Source organism: Cebus imitator, unplaced genomic scaffold (genome assembly GCF_001604975.1).
Source record: "Cebus imitator isolate Cc_AM_T3 unplaced genomic scaffold, Cebus_imitator-1.0 Scaffold24, whole genome shotgun sequence".
NCBI classification, from domain to species: Eukaryota; Metazoa; Chordata; class Mammalia; order Primates; family Cebidae; genus Cebus; species Cebus imitator.
In genome coordinates, this window is record NW_016107339.1 from 11,205,841 (window position 1) to 11,225,437 (window position 19,597).

General features: G+C 56.4%; 1 protein-coding gene across 8 annotated transcripts in view; it reads right to left on the reverse strand.

Annotated features, from left to right (window-relative positions):
• Positions 1-425: 425 nt before the first annotated feature.
• Positions 426-19,597, reverse strand: part of ANKS1A (ankyrin repeat and sterile alpha motif domain containing 1A) — a 189,545-nt gene continuing 170,373 nt past the window's right edge. For 6 of the 8 annotated variants that reach the window (XM_017522271.2, XM_017522269.2, XM_037736401.1 and 3 more), the window contains 10 exons: positions 13,498-13,596; positions 12,507-12,659; positions 12,252-12,359; positions 11,064-11,228; positions 9,444-9,569; positions 9,023-9,094; positions 8,485-8,571; positions 7,700-7,837; positions 5,948-6,118; positions 426-4,947 (listed from right to left, as the gene is read on the reverse strand). In XM_017522271.2, coding sequence (XP_017377760.1) covers positions 4,828-4,947; positions 5,948-6,118; positions 7,700-7,837; positions 8,485-8,571; positions 9,023-9,094; positions 9,444-9,569; positions 11,064-11,228; positions 12,252-12,359; positions 12,507-12,659; positions 13,498-13,596 — 1,239 coding nt within the window. In that variant the 3' untranslated portion in view covers positions 426-4,827. The remainder of the gene's footprint in view (positions 4,948-5,947; positions 6,119-7,699; positions 7,838-8,484; positions 8,572-9,022; positions 9,095-9,443; positions 9,570-11,063; positions 11,229-12,251; positions 12,360-12,506; positions 12,660-13,497; positions 13,597-19,597) is intronic. The other 2 variants (XM_017522270.2, XM_017522272.2) reach the window with 2 other exon arrangements.

The following is a 19,597-nucleotide window of genomic DNA, read 5'->3' on the forward strand; positions in this document are numbered from 1 at the left end:
TGGTAGCTAGTGTTTATGTCTAAAACTTAACCTCCGCAATCCAAGCAAGTTCCGGGAGACCACTTTCTTTCACAGCTCTGGATCCCCCAGGCTGCCTGGGAGGCAGACATTCAATTTATGTCTGTGGGTGGACAAGCCCAGCCCGGATGCAGGAGAGATGCCTCTGCAGCAGTAATAGAACAGGCCCTGGCGTGGTGTTCACGGCACGACGTTCTTCAGGAGGGAAGGTGAATCGTGGGCTCCTGCACCTCACAGGGCATCTGTAACTGTCAGAGAGCGCGAGACACAAAGCCGAACGGCCAAGCTGTCATCTCAGCCCAACAGCGCAGGAGGCGAATCACCGACCCTCAGCCTGCGTCTTGCCTGTGCCCGCGCCTCTGCCAGAAAACAGTCAAGACGCTTTCCAATTCAAAGACTCAGAAGAATAAGGCTGGGTTCATGTCGCTTCTCATTTATTAATTCAGTCTGTTCTAAGTTGTACAGTTATGAAAATAACAAAACCAAAGCTGGAAGCCCGGGAATATTTACACTCTCTTGTGGGTAGTGAGGTCAGTCTATGTTGTTGCACAGATTGGTTATGTTTGGTACCTCAAAATGTTTATAATTCAGACAAAATCAGACAGATTAACAATTATATGTACAGTAAAACAAAAGGGGAAGTCATTCAAGTATCAAAATACAGAGGCAAAGATTAAATAACAAACATTTTTATTACAACTCAGTCCATTGCCGCGCCATGAGCAACAACACTTGTGAGCTGCTTTCTGCCGGCCTGGGCATTCAAAGACAGACCACGTTCAGACTGGTTTTCTAACGTCTCGATGACTGCAGCGCTGCCTGCTGCCTGCTCAAACCCCAGCGCCTCTGGAACTCCCACTAGTGTCTGTCGCCGGAGGGCCCAGGAGGGACGCGGAGCACTGCACACGCAGAGCCTGTTGGGAAGGTCCTATGCGAGGAGGAGCTGGTGGACAAGGGAGAAGAGGTGGACAAGGAGCCTGTGGCCGGGACAGGTACTGTCAGAGCCCATCTGAAGTCTCCCACCTGAATGGGCTCCTTCACAGTTCAGAAATGCAGTGACAGGGTCTGCCCCTCGTGTGACCTGCACTGGGAGAAGTGCAAAAGCAGGGACCTTCCCACTTGAAGCCTGTCCTTAAAGTTACAATAACCTTTCTAAGAAAGGGAGACTACCGGCCCCAGAGGAGAAGGAAGGAAGGAAGGAAAGGAAGGGAGGAAAGGGAAGGAAGGAAAGGAAGGGAGGAAAGGGAAGGAAGGGAGGAAGGGAGGGAGGGAGGGTGGGAAGAAGGGAAGGAGGGAGGACCCAGTCATTTTCCTTTCTTGAATGTTCAGAAATAAACCAATCTCTAAACAAAACCCAGAGCCAGAGCAGACTAGCCAAGGCTTCCAATATGAAAATACCCTGAATAAATAAAGATATAGCAGCTTCAAGCGGAAGAAACACCTATGGATGATCTAAGCACAAAAGACAGCTTGAGGAGTGCATCGTAGTGTCTGCAGTTTCTTTCGGACCTACCACCCCTGACAGAGGCCCACTTAGACGTGGCCTGGCCCCTCAGGAGGAAGAGATGGGAGCCACCACACGCACAGCAGCAGCACAGTCTACTCCGGATGGTTTAGGGTTCCTGGTCAACCCCTGGAAGAAAGTTGGGGCCGAGTACTGTACGGCATGAGCTCATGGGAATCCTCACAGCCCCTGAAAGGAGCAGGAAATGAAGTAAAATTGCAAGGTGTTGAGGTCTTCATTTAGTACCGAGAAGTGGAGGAGGGTCTGCCTCTGCTGCAGAGGGAGCTGGGTCCCAGGCCCCACTCTGTTGAGTGCTCAGCAGACAGAAACTCACAAGGCCCGGCTTCAAGCCAGCCAGAGACACAGCCCCACTTCTGGCCAACCACACGGGTTGAGAATGTGCCCAAGAGCAATGCCTGCACATACACAGCAACAAAGAATTTAAATTCACAGCCTTTGCTGGGAAAGAGGAGTGTTGCTGAAGCCTGGACTATTCCTCCTGGGACCAGAATGACCCATGCCAGGAAAGCTCGGAGCCTGCTAAAGTGCCCATGGGAGGAACTGGGCATGCAACCGAGTCAGCTTTGCCTCTCAACCCCACAGGGCTTTCCCCTGCGTTTCTACTCTAGTCCAGAAGGAAGAATGCAACCCAAGTTACTTTTAAAAGCAAAGCAAGCCAGTGGGAAAGCTTAAGCAGCAGTGGCGCATCAGGATGCCAGCCTGCCCCAGAGGCCATGCTGGGGAGCATAAATGCACTGTCACCTTATATAGCCATTTCCACACCGGGGGTCAGGGATGAGCCCAGCAGCCGAGCATGTAACTGTCAAACCAATAATTCAGAGAATCAGAATGTGCCCCAGTCACACAGGCTGATTAGACAAATCACAAATTGGGAAGTAGCAACCTTAGCTGACCTACCCCAAATATTAATGCCCCAAACAAAGCTGCTTTTCCTGTTCTTTGATGCACTACAGGCAGTACGGCACCCGCCAGCCTGTGGCCGGCCAGCCCAGGGCAGTCCTCCAGTCACTGACAGGTGAGAGGCCTGGCACTCTGGCACTGGCTAAGACTTCCCAGCACCAGAAACTGCACACTTATCTTCATTTGGCCACTGAACCTTCCCATCAGGAACCCCAGAAACAGACCAGAGACCTTTGTTTTGCCCAGGTGCCTTTAAGGCTGTGTTCTTGCGAGAAGCCTGTGTCCAGCCTCTGACGGGGACAGGAAGTTGGGCAGTTCATAAAGAGCAGCAGCTGACATGGTTGGGTTTGAAAAGCAGACTCACTCTACTCAATTCTGCCGGAGCCTGCTCCGTTCCCCTCACCCACAGGCCACCACCTTCTCTTCAGACCCACCCAGATCCTGCACCCAGATCCCATCCTGAGGACAGAGACTGTGCAGACTGTCCTCTGCCCAATGGCCATTTGTCTAAAGATTGGCAGTATGACCTAGAGGTTTGAGCCAAGTGTTAAAAGTTCATTTTATAAAAAGATTTTTTTTTCAATTAAAAACAATGTGTTCTGAACAAGTCACTTTCTTGACCCTCTGGAATGCCAGTCCCATCTGCTAGCGGCCTGGAGTGCTTCTCCGCAGCCAAGGCAGGGCTCACTCTGCAAGACGCGGTGGTGGGAGGCCCAGGCCAAGTGGCCAAGAGGACGTCCTGCAGGCGAAGGTGAGGCCTGGGTCTTCAAAGCTGCAGGTGAGGCGGCGGCAGCGGCGGTGGGAGCCTGTGCCCCCACGTCTATGTTTCCGCAGCACAGTGTGGTTCCTCAGTGGCTCAGCTTGGCAGAAGCAAACAATGGGGGGAGGAAAGGGTTAACCAATGGGGCCTGCGGACGGTGGAGGAAATGGAAAGGAAACAAAGCAGGACAGAAGATCCCTCACAGCCTCCCCAGGTGCCCTCCACGCCTGCTCAGACACCCACAGCCCGCAGCCCCCAGCCACCTCTGGCTCAGCGAGTCTGCTCAGGAAGGCACAAGGATGGGCGGGTGCGCAGGACCCACCCCATTTATCAACTTGGGTTTTGACTGTCGTGGCCGACCGGCTTTCCTAGTGGACTCTGCTACGTGTGCACGGCTGCCTACGGCACCGCTTCCTTCCTGTCTCCTGCCATCCAAACTGATTTGCCCACACTGGAGAACGCGGGGCCTCTTCAGAGACTCAGCTCCACCATCCCAGCTGCTGAGCTGCTGTGAGGGGACAGCCTCTCCTCTCGGAGGAGTCAGGAGGCTGAGGAAGGCAGTCAGGGGTGCACTGGACGGCGCGGACTATCTGCGATCCCCCACTGTGAAGCATGTCAGAAAACTCCTGGAGGACATGGAGGCCACTCGGTGTGGGCCCGTCCTCCAGCGGCTCTGTTCTGTGAGGGAAGAAGGTGTGCCGTGCACGCAGGGCACAGGCTGCCTCCTCGCTGGTCCTTCGGAAGACCTTCCTCCTCAGTGAGCTAGACTCCAGTGCCAGGCCCAAGGCTTCCAGGCCTTGAGACTCCGTGGCGAAGATACGAGGGGCCACCCACACATGTGCCACCTCGCTCCTTGGAGGGGAAGGCTCATCAGGACTGAGGCACCTGCTGTGTGAGCCAGCCTGTGAGTGTTCAGATACCCAGAGCCCCAAGCGGGACAGTCAGCACAGGCCCAAGGGCCTGGTGCATTATCTTGGGCCCTGACAGAAAGCAGTCTGTCCCTGGTCAAGCCACATCACTGAGCTCAAGGTCTCACAAGGGCATGGCCATGAGAGTGAGGCCAGCACCTCAGAGCAGTGGAGGACAGCAGGGCGGGGCTGCAGGCCGGCTGTGAGCAGAGTGCTGGGGATTCTGGCACTGGGTGGTCACAGTGGTTGGTTGTTTCAGGAGAGGTGAGGACAGTCAGCTCTTGGCAGCGGTGCCCAGCTGTGGCTCAGTACAGCAGGCAGAAGGAGGGCGCCGCACAGAGCCCAGCCCAACCCCGGGGAGCTATCAGTGCCACTGGGATTCTGCTGGAGACCACCCTGCCCGTCAGGGTTCACAGTGCCTGCCTGTGGAGGCTTCTGGGGTGCAACAGGCCCCTGGAGCCCTCTTGGTGCCCACCTCAAAGGCAACTCACCCCCCCAAGCTGTCCTCAGCCCAAGGGGGAGAATTCACAGTGTTCAGTGGTGGTAGGTGCGAGAGCTGCGAGGGTACAGCGTCTACGCTGCTGCCTGCCCAGGAGGAGCAGGTCCCAGTGCAGGCGGGGCCGTGGCTTCAGCAGCTGGAAGGAGAGAGTTGAGGACAGCAGAAAGATCGGATGGCAAAGGCACAGTGAGACTAGTGGAGACAGGGAGTGGGTTGTTTAGAAGATAGTGGTCTCATACTTGGTGCTGAGGCTCCGCTTAGAGTCTGGTTTGGGGTCCACAACCCAGGAGACACTGGCATGGGATTGGGCATCTTGGTCCATATCAGGTGGTTCCAGCTGCCGAACAAGGAAGCGGTCAAGAGTCAGAGGGAGCTCTGTGCCAGGGCCGGAGGCAGCAGGCCCCGAGGGCTCCTCCCACCCCGCTCCAGGCTGGGCTGTGGCCCCTGTGCTGGGAGCGGCAGCCCTTATTCTCCTCAGCCAAAGAGCAGGCCCCTCCTGGAGAATCTTGGGGAGAGCCATCTCCAGGCACAACTTCTCTTAGGGATTTCTTGGGATTGCTCAGTTAAAGGACCCCTGTCCTACCCAGGCCTCCTGCTGTAAGCCAGAAACCTGCTCACATTGGGCAGGAAGGGGATGTGGGGCTTTGAAATGCCAAGCCTCAGGTCCCTCTGCTAGGACCAGAGAGCTCACCCCAAGGCAAGACCACCATAGTCACCCCAGACCTCTGGAGAGAGGACACACAGCAGAAAAACAGAGAGGGCTGAAGCACACACAGGACAGGCAGGGGGCATCTCAGGAAGAGGGGAAAGAATGTCACACAGGCAGAGGGAGAGGCCACCAGAGGCTGAGAGCGCTCACGGTCACTTCAGGGAGACTGACACACAAGAGAGCAGGAGGCATAAAGACCTTGACTCCGGGACTAACAGACGGCAGCGGTAGGTAGGAAGGACGGTGGGTGGAGCAGGTGTGACAGTAACAACAGCGACTATCGGGGGGCAGCGGCACCTGGGGTGCAGAGCAAAGCAGACACAGACACAGGGATGGCGCAGTTACTGGGGGCTGCCTGCCGGCCGCTCTCTGCAGCCCCTTGATGGCCTTGCCCTTGAGGGAGCCCAGCAAGGGAGGGGAGTGGGAGTGCCAGAGGCCTGCCCAGGCCAGAGGAGCTGCTGCCTTTCCAGGGCAAGACCCAGCAGGGTGGGGGGCAATTAAGAGGGTCATTTTCCTGGGGGGCTAGCTTTCTGAAAGTGCCAGAAGACCCTTGTCGTGCTGGCCACCCCAAGCCTTTGAATCCCTGGGGCCAGGGGGGGCGGTCTTGGCTAGTGGGGGACCCACGTACTGCGGATTTCCTCATGCCGACCCGAGGCTTAGGCACCGGTTTGGAAGATTTTGTTTCAATCATCTCAGCTGCAGAGGCGCCCATTGGCCTGGACTTCTGGGCCTGCAGGGCCAACTGGTAGGCCACCTCAAAGGCCTGCCCCAGCGTCAGGATGATCTCGTAGGTCAGGTTCTGGGAGGAAGCAGATCACCACTTAAGCGCCTGGTTCGGGAGCTGATTCACCCACTCCTGCCCTGTCCTCGCCCTCACCCTGAGCACACAGGTGGCATCTGGGGTAAGAAGAGAACACTGGTTTCGAAAAGACACAATTTGATCATAACACACCATTTCCTTCTGGAAGATTTCATCTGATAGAAACACTAGGCAAATGCAAAAACTGCTGCCAGCTGAACCAAGCCCCCACCACACCCGGTCCGATAGCTTCACACTGGATACGCCCTTCCTCGAAGGGACCCTGTGTGCCCCTCTAAGTCCACCTGGGAGCGCTCCTCCCTGTTTCCTTCCCTTTCCCTCCTCTTATTCTTCCTAGATCCCAGTGGTCCTCCCTCCTCTACACAGGATGTGGCCAGGAGCTGGGCTTCGGGGAGGGCAGGTGTACACCCCTGCAAGCCCAGGCAGGGGACATGCCTGTGGCAGTAGTTGAGTATTTCTTAACCATTAATATGAATAAGTGGTGCTGGTGCTTTTAATGTGTCACCGACAAAGTTTGTGAGTGCTGTGTCCCTAACGCCACTTCCCCATAAACCCTGTGGTTTTTATTGTGTGATTTTACCCAGCATAGCAATTTTTAGGAGAAGATATGTGGCGTTACAGCAGAGCTGAGTACATGTGGGAAAGTCAGCGACAGGTGAACGGCATTCTCTGTGTGCTGTGTGGACCACCTCCTCCATCTCACAGCGGCCCCTGAGGTGGGTCACATTATATTCCCCTCCAGACAGATGAGACGTGATGTTTCCAAGCTCACACAGCCTGGAGCCTTCTAACCTTCACTGGCACAGAGCAAGCAGAGGTGCTGGGGTGGATGAGGTCCCGGGGGTGTGGGAATGCTCAGAGCTGCCTGTGTTCCAGGAGCCACAGAGATTCTGGAACTAGCTGCTGTCCCTGAGGGCGGCAGGGACCTGACCCCTCTGACTTACTCCTGGAGTGAGGCGGTAGCCTGGGGCCACTCCCAGGCTTTGTCGCAGGTTAGAGGGAACCCCTGCCAAGTGGGCTGTCATTTCCAGTCTGCTCCCTGTGGGCAGCTGTGTGAGGATGAACTCTCCTCAGCCCAGCAGCACCCAGAGCTGAGCCTCAGCAAGAATTTGAGGGAAGAAAATCTACTGCCAAAGAGGGCACTGCTGCCCCTAAGAGGGGAGTAGAGGGCGTTTCTGGGAGGCGGCCCAGCCAGAGGTTGAAGGGCGAGGGCAGGGAGCCAGGGGAGACAAAGGCCTCGTCTGACCTAAGAAACACTCGCCTAAAAGCTGGAAAGCCAGGCACAGTGGCTCCCACCTACAATCCAGTTACATGGGAGGCTGAGGTGGGTAACTTGCCTGAGCCCAGGAGTTCAAGGCCAGCTGGGCAAGACAGGGAGACTCCACCTCTTAAAAAAAAAAATGCTGGAAACCACCGTCCCTAGTACTCCACTCATAAACCAAACATTTGCCAGGCACCGGCCAGGGCCAGGACGGCGCCACATCTGTACCCTGCGATGGGGCTGGACGTCGCAGGGCTGCCACCCAAGCCCACCCTGCCTGTCCCCAGGACCCCACTCACCACATCCACTGTGCTGAACACATGGCAATAGTGGTGGCTGGTCTGCAGGTCCTTGGTGATGTAGGCGAAGGTACAGAGGTCCTCTGGGTCCTGGGCGGCACAGGAAATGTTCCGGATCTCGTGCTCTGCGATGACGTTCTGTTGGGGAAAGCCGTGTTCTGGAATTCTCAGGCTCACATGCATCTGGCACCCCCCGCCCCAGCCTTTTGCCATTGTCACTGTTTTCCCTCCCAGCCTGCAGTGTCGGCCAAACTCCCTCTTCTCATTTTGTTTTCTGGTGGGGGTGGGGGATGGTGTCTAACCTTGCACAATTTCGGTTTGGGGTCTCCACCCTTGACCACAGCAACTAAGACAGTAAAATGTTCACACCCAACCACGAGCTCTCCCCAGCCTCTCCCACCTCCCAGGGTGGGGGCAAAGTGGGAAGGGTGTCAAGAAGGTGGGATTCCACACAGTGGTGCACAGGGGGAGTCCTTTGCTCACAGACGGAATCGGACCTGTGAAGACCTGTGAGCAGGAGCGTGACCAGCAGAGCCCAGGTGGAGAGGCTAAGAGCCGTTATCACTAGGGTGGGGGGGACGGGGCTGACAGCAGGCACCCAGGCCAGCAGATGAGAAACATGCCTCTTGGCGAGGTGGTGAAGTAGGAAGTAATAAAAGAGGGCTGGGGACCCTCTAGAGAGATAAGGGATGAGAGAAGGCAGCTGGGTTGCTTGCCCTGGAGCCCTGTGGCTCTAATGGGGACACGGGTCCCACTCCTGCCAAGAGTCCCTGTAAGCAGCACACCTTGTTGGAGGCATCGATGAACTTGACACCTTTGTATGTGATGGACAGGATAATGGTGGGGATCTTCTTCATGTGTTCGGTGGATTTCTACAGGAAACAAGAGGGGGCCCTATCAATGCCCCTTCTCAGGGCTAAGCCTCCTGGGATTCCATAGGTCCCAGCTTCCCTCCCGTCCTTACGTAGCATGGCAGGGCGTAGCCAACTGCAGCTGCTACCCCCATTGCTACCTTCTGTCCTGGCCAGTCCCACGGCACCCTTCAGCCCACACAGACAGCCCCCTGCCCGCAGATGCCCCCTGACCCAGCACAGGCACACCCGGCCCTGTGCAGGTACCCCTCGCCCCACACAGGCACTCCCCACCCTGCATAGTCACCCTCCACCCTGCAGACAACGCCTCACCCTACACAGGTACCCCCTACCCCGCTGACACCACCCCAGCCCACACAGGCAACGCCCCACCCTGCACAGACACTCCCACTCCGCAAAGACACCCTCCCACCCCACACAACCTCTTGCCCACCCCACATAGGCACCCTACCCGCATCTTGGCACAGGCATCCTGTGTGGATTCTGTCCCTCGAAGATCTTTGATCAGCATGGAGCCCAGGTACTGTGGGGGCGAGCAGTGGCTAGGCTTAGGAAGTCCTGCGTTTCTATGCAGGGGTGACCCAACCAATTTGGGACTGTCCCACAATCAAGTGGTTACCCCTCCCAACCCCTCTCCTGCCCCAGCTGGAAAGGCCCTCCATTCAACTCTCTGGCTAAAGGACCAGATGCCTCCACCCCTCCCCCTTAGCTGCCAAGAGTGGCTGAAGAGTGGAGAACAGTGCTCGACCTAGGCCTGGCTTTGTGGAGTCTCGGCTGGGACTCAGGGCCGCAGGTGCAGGTGCCTGGCTGAGAAGGGGCAGGGAGCAGGGAGGCTGGCCCTCCTGGGAGGGCGGAGGGCAGGAGCAACTCACATTGGCTTCATAACCGCAGGACTCGAAGATGAGTTTCTCTGGCTGGTGTTGCCAACTCTGCACTGGGGCGTAGGGGGCTGCCAGGCTGGGGGGCCGCAGGGTCAGCTTGGCCTCGCGGTGTTCCTCCTGCAGAACGTACACAGTCAGACACCTGCTCCTTGTTCCAGAGGAATGCACAGGCTCACTGCCTGGCTCCAGCACACCCAAGGGGGAAGATGCCAGTGACCTTGGCTAGTTCAAGGGTCAAGTGGAGGGGGCAAGGGGAGACCAGCAATTCACACATACTGCGGGGGTGGGGAGGTGCAAGCGACAGCAGAGGCGCAGCAGGGACCCAGACCGCCTGAGAACAGATGAGTCTCAAAGGAGATGGGAAATGACCAGAAAGGAGATGGCAGAGCCTGCGGGGGGCACAGGCTGCCGTCTGCACAAAGACCAAAGGGGAGAGCAGCAGCCACGAGACTCTGGGATGCCTTGGGGCCCAGTCCAGGGCCTGGGAGGGATCCTCACAGCTGGGAAGCCAGTGAAGCTCCCATGCCTAGGAATGCATTTCATATGGATCCCTCGGGCAGCAGCTGGGGGATGGGGGAGGCCACTGTGGTCCAGGTGAGAGATGATGCGTCCCTATCCGGGCATCCGGGTGCTGGTGGAAGGAATGGAGAGGAAGGAAAAGATTCAGGAAACACGAAGTGTTTCCCAGTAGTGCGCAAAAAGCCTCTCAATGGCAACTGGAACCGCTGGACGATGTGTTTTAAAATCCTTTAAAATTCCCGGCTGTGCCTGTGGAAAGGGAAGGAAAGTGCCCGGGGCCAAAGTGAGAAGTGAGAGTCAGAGAAACAGGCAGGGGTGAAACTGAAGTTCCCACGGAGGGACCTGACGGACACCTGCCAATCCTCTGTCTGACAGGCCAAGAAGACAAGGACAAACCCAGGGTCTGTACAAGGCGGGAGGCAGGACAGGAAGGTCTTGAGTACATCCAGGCCCCCTGGAAACGATGCCCTGAGAGGGTGAGCCAGGAAGGTGGGATGGGCCCATCTCGGCCAGGGCTAGGGCAGGCACCGGGAGCGGAGGTGGCGTCTCCAGCGGTGCCCCCCACGGGGCTGCAGGCAGAGAACGGGAAGAACAGTCTGATCTGGCTGTGGTTTTGCTGGGCAGGAGGAAGACAACGCTGTGGAGGTGAGGCCGCAGACAAAGCAGTTCTGGGAACAGCTTGGGCAAGCAGGGAAGGAAGGGGCCAAGAAGGCGCTCAGAGAGGCCAGGAGAGAGTGGAGGGCTCTGGGGCCAGCAGGGGCCTGCAGTGCAGGACACAGGACGCTACAGAGGACGGGGGATCTGAAGCTAAGGGAGGGAAATGCAAGCCATGCAGGCCGTAGGAGTGGCCCTGGCAGCCAACAGCTGAAGTGAGTTTTGCACCAGAGCTCGGCGCCATGGGGGCAGGGTGGGCCTTACACAAGGCAGCGGGGTGGGGGCAAGCAGAGCAGGCTGGTGCTCCTGACCTTGATGCCAGCCCAACTGTGCTCAGGTATGGGGCAGCAGGTGGTTCTGCGAGGCCCTGTCCTGCCCAGAGGGATGAAGCGGACCCTGGCCGCAGCTCCCCCCACCTGCCCCCCACCCCATGCCCACCTGGATCCTGAAGCGCTCTGCTCGGGAGGGTGCCGCAGGGTCATGGAGACTGTCATGACGCCTTCTGCCTGTGTCCCCTGGAGGTAGCAGCAGGTCTGCCGACCGCCCGGTGCAAGAATCATTCTGGCTCAGCGGGGATGACGTCTGGGAGAGCAAATCTTGGCACTGTGGAGGTAGAAATCCAGGTGGAACTTGCAACCCTTGGCCCAGTGCCTGGCTACAGGTGTCAGCCGGCCCCCTGGTTAGGATGGTGTGGGCAGCCGCACCGGGAGAAGCAACAGGGACTGGACGAAGAGGCCAACACCATGGGGGTGTCAGGCAGCCACCGCCCACCAGTGCCCCCAGAGAGGGCAGGGAAGCTGCTTTTGCACTTCTAAAAGATTAAATCTTCTGTCCTGATCCACTGCAGGCCTCTGCACATGACCAGAGCATCCTCCTGAGAAAAAATTCAGCTCTGCCAGCTCTAAAGGCCACTGTCCCCCACAGAATACAAACCAGGCTCCTCAGTGTTTACATTTGAATGTCAGTTGTGTGTTTGGTTCCCAGAGCAAGGCTGGACCTCCACTTTCTCATCTGTCAGAGGAGGATGAATAGGACCCACCTCACCAAGCCCCTGAGGGTTCAATGGGGTGAGCCCTGCTGGGGCAGGCCCAGTGCTCAGGGCTCCGGGAGTGGCTGCTCCATTGCTGCATATTTTGGCCTGGGGCTGGGGGAGAGCTCTCCCTCAGCTGCAGACTCTGAGTCTAGCCCATTTCTGCAGTAAGGAATTACTGGCAGGAGCAACGGATCATGGGTGAGGTTTTTAAAATGCAGGCTGTCTTCGTCACCCTAGCCTGGGAATTCGAACTCAGATGTTGGGGGTGCCCAGAAGGCTGTGAGTCCCGGCCTTTTAAATTCCAGGCTGTCTCAGGTGTCATGCCACCCGGCCCCTCCCTGTCCCCAGGCACAGAGCCAAGTTCAATGCCCAGGCACAGCCAGCTGTTTTCCTACTATACCCCCAATTTTAAGTGTTTGATCGGCCATCCCCAAATAGAAATGGGTGGTGGAGAACTTCTCTAAAGCTCCTCTCCTGTTGGAACTGCTTTCTCCTACACAACAGTGGTCTCTGAAGAATCCTAAAGATTTCTATGGAATTCCTGCAAATACCGAGGAGAAACATACATTCCTTCCTGTTCCTCCCTGACTCACCCTCAGCTGGGAGAACCTGGGGGGCTTCTGCGGTGGCTCTTCGTACGGCCTGTCTGCGAGGGAGGCGATGATGCGCTTGCGATGGCCGAGCAGCTGGACCTTCAGGACCTGCGTGATAAGGAGCGAGGAGGGTCAGGTGGCCCACTTGCCCACAGTCCACTCCAGCCCCCAGCGCTCACCAGCTGGGCCAGGCTGCCCCCAAGGGAAGCTCAGGCTTCTGGAGGGTCCAGGCTGGGCCATGCAGGGACTACTCACGTTGACGAGCTCCAGCTCCCAGAGGTTCTTCACGGTGTCAATGGAGCTGTAACCACTTGACAGGAAGGAATGGACGTAGTCCTGCAGCCCCAGGGAGTCCAGCCAGGAGGGCACCGAAGGGGGGCTGTTCCCGTCATAGCCCAAAGCTTTCACCTACAGGGCCAGGAGGGAGGTGAAACTGACATCTCAGCAGTCACAGGAGAGGGACCCAAGCGCCATGGACCCAGGCCAGCTCACACAGACTGTGGCCAAGAGGGCCCTGCGTGCCTGGGGTCCTCAGCACATCTGAGTGCCTCTCCTTGTACAGCCCTCCCTATCACTGGCTGGTCTCCGCTTCCCCACGGGGAAGGCAGTAGCCACTGGAGCTCTGACAGCGTGGGAAGATGACCCTAGCAGGTGAGCGGAGGTGGGGAGGAGGGTCTGCAGAACGCCTCCGCCCTGAGCTCTGCTGAGGTCATGGGCTGGCGGGACAAAAATTGTGTGTGCCCACGGAGCAGGCACCTCCCAAACTCTGGGCAGGTAGAAGGGACGGGGCCACTGGACTGAGCACCAGCACAGGTGCAGGGGAGAGGCTCGGGCCCACTAGCTCCCGGCTCCCCAGGGAAGATGGTACCTCCCTCAAGCCCACCTGGGGAGCAGCCCAGTGTGAGCTGGTCTGGGCTCCAGGGAGCCAGGAGAGACCCTGAAGGGGGCTCTGGGTGAAAGGCCAAGGCAGTGGGTAGCAGGCTCCCAAGCAGGGCAGACCACCAACCTCCTCATGACCCGAGGAGCCGCTCCCTGCCCGAGGGCTCTCCTGGCTCTCCAAGGGCCTGGGGCGGACTGAGGAAGCAAACAGGTTTGTGTGGCCCCTCAGGAGCTCCCAGGGTGAGGGGTGGAGGCCCCACGTGGTGTGCGTTTGCCGAGCCCTGCTCCTCCCGCTCTTGGTACAGGTGGTGCTAGGGAGGTGGCCCTGGCTCCACACGGCTGAGGCTACGGGGCTGGCGACGGTCACCTTGGGCAGGGAGCGTGCGGCCTGGAGCAGCTTCCGCCGGTGCTGTGGGTCGCTGATGCCAATGTCCCGCAGGTCCTGCTCTTCCATCACGTTAGACCCCTGAGAGCAGAAAGGTGGACTTCAGGGCCCCTCTTGGATGGATGGATGGTGGCCCTCAGGGGGTCAGGTGGGCCTTTCAGGGCCCCGCACCAAATTCTCCTTCACTGCAGGTACCAAGAGGGCGTGGGGACAAATCTGCCCAGATGGCCCACGGCCACCCAGGCAGCTCCCAGGGGACCTGGGGACTCCAGAATATGCACAGAATATATAGAGTGCTGAGGCTGGCCAGGGCACACAAGGGTGGGGGCGCTGCCTACCCAGGCCCCACCTCGAGCCCCAGGCTCCTGAGTGTGTGTGTATTTTTCTGTGGAGCAGGTTCTGGTGGGCTCATCTCAAGGTTCCTCGTAGGCAGGATTTTATAATTCTGAGGCTACAACAACCACCTCAGGAGGGCAGCGGGTGACAGAGGTGGGTACCCAAGGAGCCAGTCTCACCCCAAGGAGGAGAGGAGCCTTCAAGGGGGAGACTGTCAGAGAAGAGTGTCCTTGTCCCAGAGAGAAGGTGGGTCAGAGCTGAGCCCAGTTTGTACTGCTCCCTGCAACCTCCACTGGCCTCAATGGAGCAGCTGAGGGTGGAGAGGCGCAGGGAGCGCCCACCACAGCACTAAGAGGGGCAAGCGGATGTGAGGCTGGAGGCTGGCACTCCTGCTTTCTTGCTACGTGGCAGAGCCGAGAACTTTTACCTGGCGCGTCCCATTCTATGCTCACGACCTGCATGTGAGGGTCTCTGTTAATCCTGTTCATCTGTTTTAACAGACGAGGAAACTGAGGCACACAGAGGTCAGACATTTCTTAACACCACATATCTAGTGGTGGAGCCAGGCAGCCTGACTCTCCTCCATGCTCCTGGCCCCTGCGAGGATGTCTCTAATTACTCATAGTAGTCACAAGATAGTGTGAGCAGATTCAATCTTAAAATACACACTATGTATGGCCTATGATACAAAATTCACAGGTCCCGCCCATCCCTCAGCTGTGGGGCCCCTCACAGTTGTAGATGCTGCCACTTCCTGGGTGTTCCCAGAGCCTGGCTGGGCACAGACGGGCACAAGCCTGCACACTGCATTTTCACACAAACGCCATTCTCTCGCACACACTCGGTGCCTGTTCTTATCACTGAAAACACACAGGAGGCTGTTCCGCAGCAGTGCACGTGGGCCAGCCTCCTTTGGACAAGCTGCATCATCTAGGTTAGGCATATGCTATCATTTATTCAGCCAGTTCCCCGTTGAAGGACATTTGTTTCAACTTCAGCTACTGCACACGGGGCTGCATGAATACCCGCCCCCGTGTGTGGCATGTCTAGGCCTGTTAGGAGGAAGGGCTTCTGCTGGCTTGAAGGGTGTGTGCATTTGACAGTGACGGCTCTTTCTGCTCCTCTTAGTGAAGCCACTGCTAGATCCCCCACACCGTCAGCAACACAATGGGGCAAGAGTCTATCACTGCAGTTTCTATTTGCACATTTCTTATCAGAGTAGGATCACTCATCCAGAGGTGAGGCTGAGCGTCTTTCCACGTTTTGTCTATCCAGCATTTCCAAAGCACTCCCTCCCCTACTCCATACTGGACCTGCCCAAGCCATTTAGTCATAGGGATGACTGTTATTCCCACCCTACAGCTGAGGAAGCTAAGGCCCACAGAGCTCTGGTGACTTGCCGAGGTCACATGGTAAGTGCATCTGGAGCCAGATTCAGCCCAACGTGCTTGTCCACATGGCTCTGCTGCCGCACACTTGGGACACCCAGAGCTCCTTTTCCAGGAGTTAACTTGCTTATAGACTTGGACAGTTTTTCTATGAGGTTGTCAGTCTTTTCTGCATAGATATGTAGGAATTCTTTACATAGTAAGAAATCTGGCCCAGTGCGATGGTGCACGCCTGTAACCCCAACACTTTCGGAGTCCAAGGTAAGGTGGGAGGAGCACTTGAGCCCAGGAATTTGAGACCAGCGTAGTGAGACTCTGTTTCTACAAAAATCAAAAGATTAGCCAGGAATGGTGGTGTGTACCTGTGGTCTCAGCTACTCGGAGGCTGAGGTGGGAGGATCACTTGGGCCCAAAAGGTCAAGGCTACAGTGAGCTGCAGTTGCACCACTTCACTCCAGCCTGGGCGACAGAGTGAGACCCTGTCACCAAACAAAACAACCTGTGTGTGTGTGCAAGTGTGTGTGTGTGTGTGTGTGTGTGTGTGTGTGTGTGTACATACAACAGATAAGTTAACCTTTTATCTAAGAAATGAGTTAGATAATTGTTTTCTAGTTTGCTGTTTATCTTTTGGCTTTTATGCTGGATTTGCTCATGAGAAATTTATTTTTTGTACCCAACTTTTCTTGTAGAGCTTCTCCGCTCTGTCAGGGCTTAAAAAGATCTTGCCTTTCCAAGATTATGTTTTACATTCTTTTATATATATTTTTTCCTATAATTTAACAGTTTCCTTTTTTACAGCTAAATCTGTAATCCATCTGGAAATTCGTTTTTTTTTTGGAAACGGAGTCTTGCTCTGTCACCCAGGCTGGAGTGCAGTGGCAAGCTCTCAGCTCACTGCAACCTCTGCCTCCCAGGTTTGAGCAATTCTCCCGCCTCAGCCTCCCAAGTAGCTGGGACTACAGGCACATGCCACTACACCTGGCTAAGTTTTTGCATTTTTAGTAGAGACGGGGTTTCACCCTGTTAGCCAGGATGGTCTCCATCTCCCGACCTCGTGATTTGCCTGCCTCGGCCTCCCAAAGTGCTGGGATTACAGGCATGGGCCCCCGCACCCAGCCCCCATCTGGAAATTCTTTTGATGTAAGGTGTAAAGTCAAGATCCAGCCTTACTTTTTTCCTGGCAGCAGGCTGTCCATTTCTTGGTGAGTGATCTTTTTCCCCAGTCTGGAATGGCCTTGATGGTATCCGAAATTCCTGTGTATTTCTTGGCCTCTCTGGACTTTCACTCTGTTGTGGTGGGCACTACTTTACACTTGGAAAAGCTAAGTGACTTGGGCCAGTTCATGCAGACCCCTGCTGACCTGCTGGCCCCCACTCCGTGTGGTGACTGCTGACCATGGGAGTCTCCCCAGAGCCTGTGTTTGGTGACATAAACTCTGTCCCACAGAGGACACTGCCAGCCTTAAGCTCCAGCAAGCCCAGGTGATGAGAGCCCTGAAGCCAGGCTGGAAGCCCCCATTCTGCTCCGGCTGCAGAGCACACCCCATGCTGGCACCACTCCAGGTCTGAGGCCAGCCGAGTCATCCCCAAATCTGAGAGTCACCACACAGTTGCCACAGTTGCTCTGGGACCAAATCTAACATCTGCTGTTGTGGAAAGGCAGAGAGAGGCAGCTGCCTTCCCAGATTTTTTTTTTTTTTTAAGTAGAGTGCAGTGGTATGATGATGGCTCACTGCAACCTTAACCTCCTGGGCTCCAGTGATCCTCCTGCCTCAGCCTCTTAAGTAGCTGGGACCATAGGCATGCACCACCATGTTCGGCTATTTTTTATTTTTTTAGAGATGGGGGTCTTACTATGTTGCCCAAGCTGGTCCTGAACTCCTGAGCTCAAGTAATCCTCCTGCCTTGACCTCCCAAAGTGTTGGAATTACAGGTGTCCACCACCATGCCTGGATCCAGCCCAGACTTTCTACCTGATGATGAGGATACCAAAGCGAAGAGCTGAGCTGAGCCTGCCTCAAACCTCCAAGAGGATGTGAATGTCCAAGAGTGACTGCAGCACTGCAGTAAAGTTCTGAACGCCTGCTCATCCCAGCATTGACTCCAACACCTTCACCAGCTTTCAGGGCACCTGAAGGCTGACAGCCAGGAAGCCAGATCCACTGGAGACCGGCCCCTTGCTAACCAGACGTCAGTCAACAGAAGTGCGGGCTGTGTGCAGCTTTGAGGGAAAGAGATGAATGGAAACACAACAAAAATTAAGGAAATGACAGAAAAGCAAAGCAAACCGTTGCCAGAGCCCATTCTGCGCGCAGTGCGGGGTCCTTCAGTTCCTGAAGCAGCCACATCTCCGCAATGGGAATGAGCTTGTGCCGTGACCACCCAGTGCCACAAATCCTCAAAGGGCAAGAAACGCTTCTGGAAGTTCCCACACCCTCTTTACTCAGGGAGAAGGGGACCACTGGCTTTTAGAAACCTCTTCATGAGAAGGGTCATGGGGAGAGACTTTCTGCTGTACCTGCTGCCACACCAACAATTGCTGAGTGCTTACTACATGGCGGGACGCTTCTATAATCAGGAAGCGAATACAGTAAAACAGTTCAGTGCACTAACGGGGATTGTCTCAGCTTTAAGAAAAGCTTCACAACTCCGAGTGACATCTGAAACACACAGCTGGTCTTCCAGCCTGGCCTGCTTTAGGTCCAGTCCCCGAGGAAGAGGGGACAGGAGGGTTCCCGGCAGCTGAGTCGGGACAGGGCACTGATCTTCGCCTGCGACCTGGGCCTCTCCCTGTCCTGACTCCCTCACAGACTTCACATTGCCGGCAGGTGTCCGACTGCTCCCAGCTTTGCAAAGGAGAAAGTGCCCCCATGGAGGAGGCAGAGCCAGGATGGCCCCTGGCGGCCTGGCTCCTCAGCCTGTGATCATGGCCATGGCCTGCTTTCGAGAACTCAAGGGAAAGGGGCAGCAAGAAGTGGTTCCCTGGGTCACTGAGCTCTGGGCATGACAAGAATTCCCTGGGCACCCTCTGCCGGGCTTTGTGAGGAGCTGACGTGTGGCCTGTCCTGGGCTCACCGTGAAGATACAGGCCAGCAATACTGAGTCCTGACCACGGTCCAGCACTGTGCTGGGGGCTTCATACTCATCACCTGCAAAAATTCGCCCAACAAACCTTTCAGATAGGAGCAGCTCACCTTACACAGAAAGAAACAGGCTTGGAGAGCAGACTGGACTTATCCAAGGCCACAGTACTAGTGCCCGGCAAAGGGACTGCTCAGGCCCCATCTGACCAACCCCAGTTGTCTTCCTAGGCTTTTCCTGCTGGGGCAGGTGGAGTCTGCTGAAGATAAAAGTGAAGCGTGGGGGTGCGGGCAGATGCTACAGGCCGGCGGGGGCACAGCCTCTTCTGAGCTGAGAGCCAGTGCTGCCTTCCTCCCGAATAATCACGTCTCTCAGTGTTGCGCACAAATGCTCCTCCCAGGATTCACTCCTGGCCACCTCTTCTTCACCTCTTGGGGAAGGGACACTGTTTCTTTCTTTTTAACTGTACAGAATCCAATTCTTAGAGGTGAGTGGGTTCGGAAATGCCGAAGCCTCCATAAGGGAGAAACAGGGTCAGGATGTGGGCCCAGGCCCCTGGATACACAGCCTGGGCACTGTGCCAAGGGCCAGCCTGACTCTGGGAGAAGCCAGCCTGGTGGGCTGGAGCTCAGTAAGGGGCTGGGTTTGTAGAGTCGCCTGAGATCGTTGCTGGGTGCCCTTTCTCGGTGAGGCACACGAGAAGCGCCTACCATGGTGGCTGTAATTAGCGTCACTTTCCATCAGCCTAAGCCATTTGAATGCTTTCTCCTTCCTGCCAGTAACTGTCACTGGGCTTTGCCTGAAGGGGCAGGAGAAGATGGAGTTGTGGAGGCCCAGGCGGAAGGAGGGAGCACAGCAAGGCTTGGCCCTGGGCATCCTGGGAGGGCAGGAGGTACTGGCTCAAGGAGAAGGGGCAGGGGCTACTGCAGTACCCACCTTGCTTTCTGCTCAGCTTATCTTCCTAAGTTAATTAATTTTCTTAAAACAGGAAGACTGGGGCTGGGTGCGGTGGCTCACACCCATTAATGCCAGCACTTTTGGGGGCCGAGGCAGGTGGATCATGAGGTGAGGAGTTCAAGACCAGCCTGGACAACATGGTGAAATTCTTTCTCTACTAAAAATACAAAAATTAACCGGGCATGGTGGTGGGCACCTGTAATCCCAGCTACTTGAGAGACTGAGGCAAGAGAATCGCTTGAACCTGGGAGGCGGAGGTTGCAGTGAGCTGAGATCGCACCACTGTACGCCAGCCTGGGTGACAGAGCGAGACTCTGTCT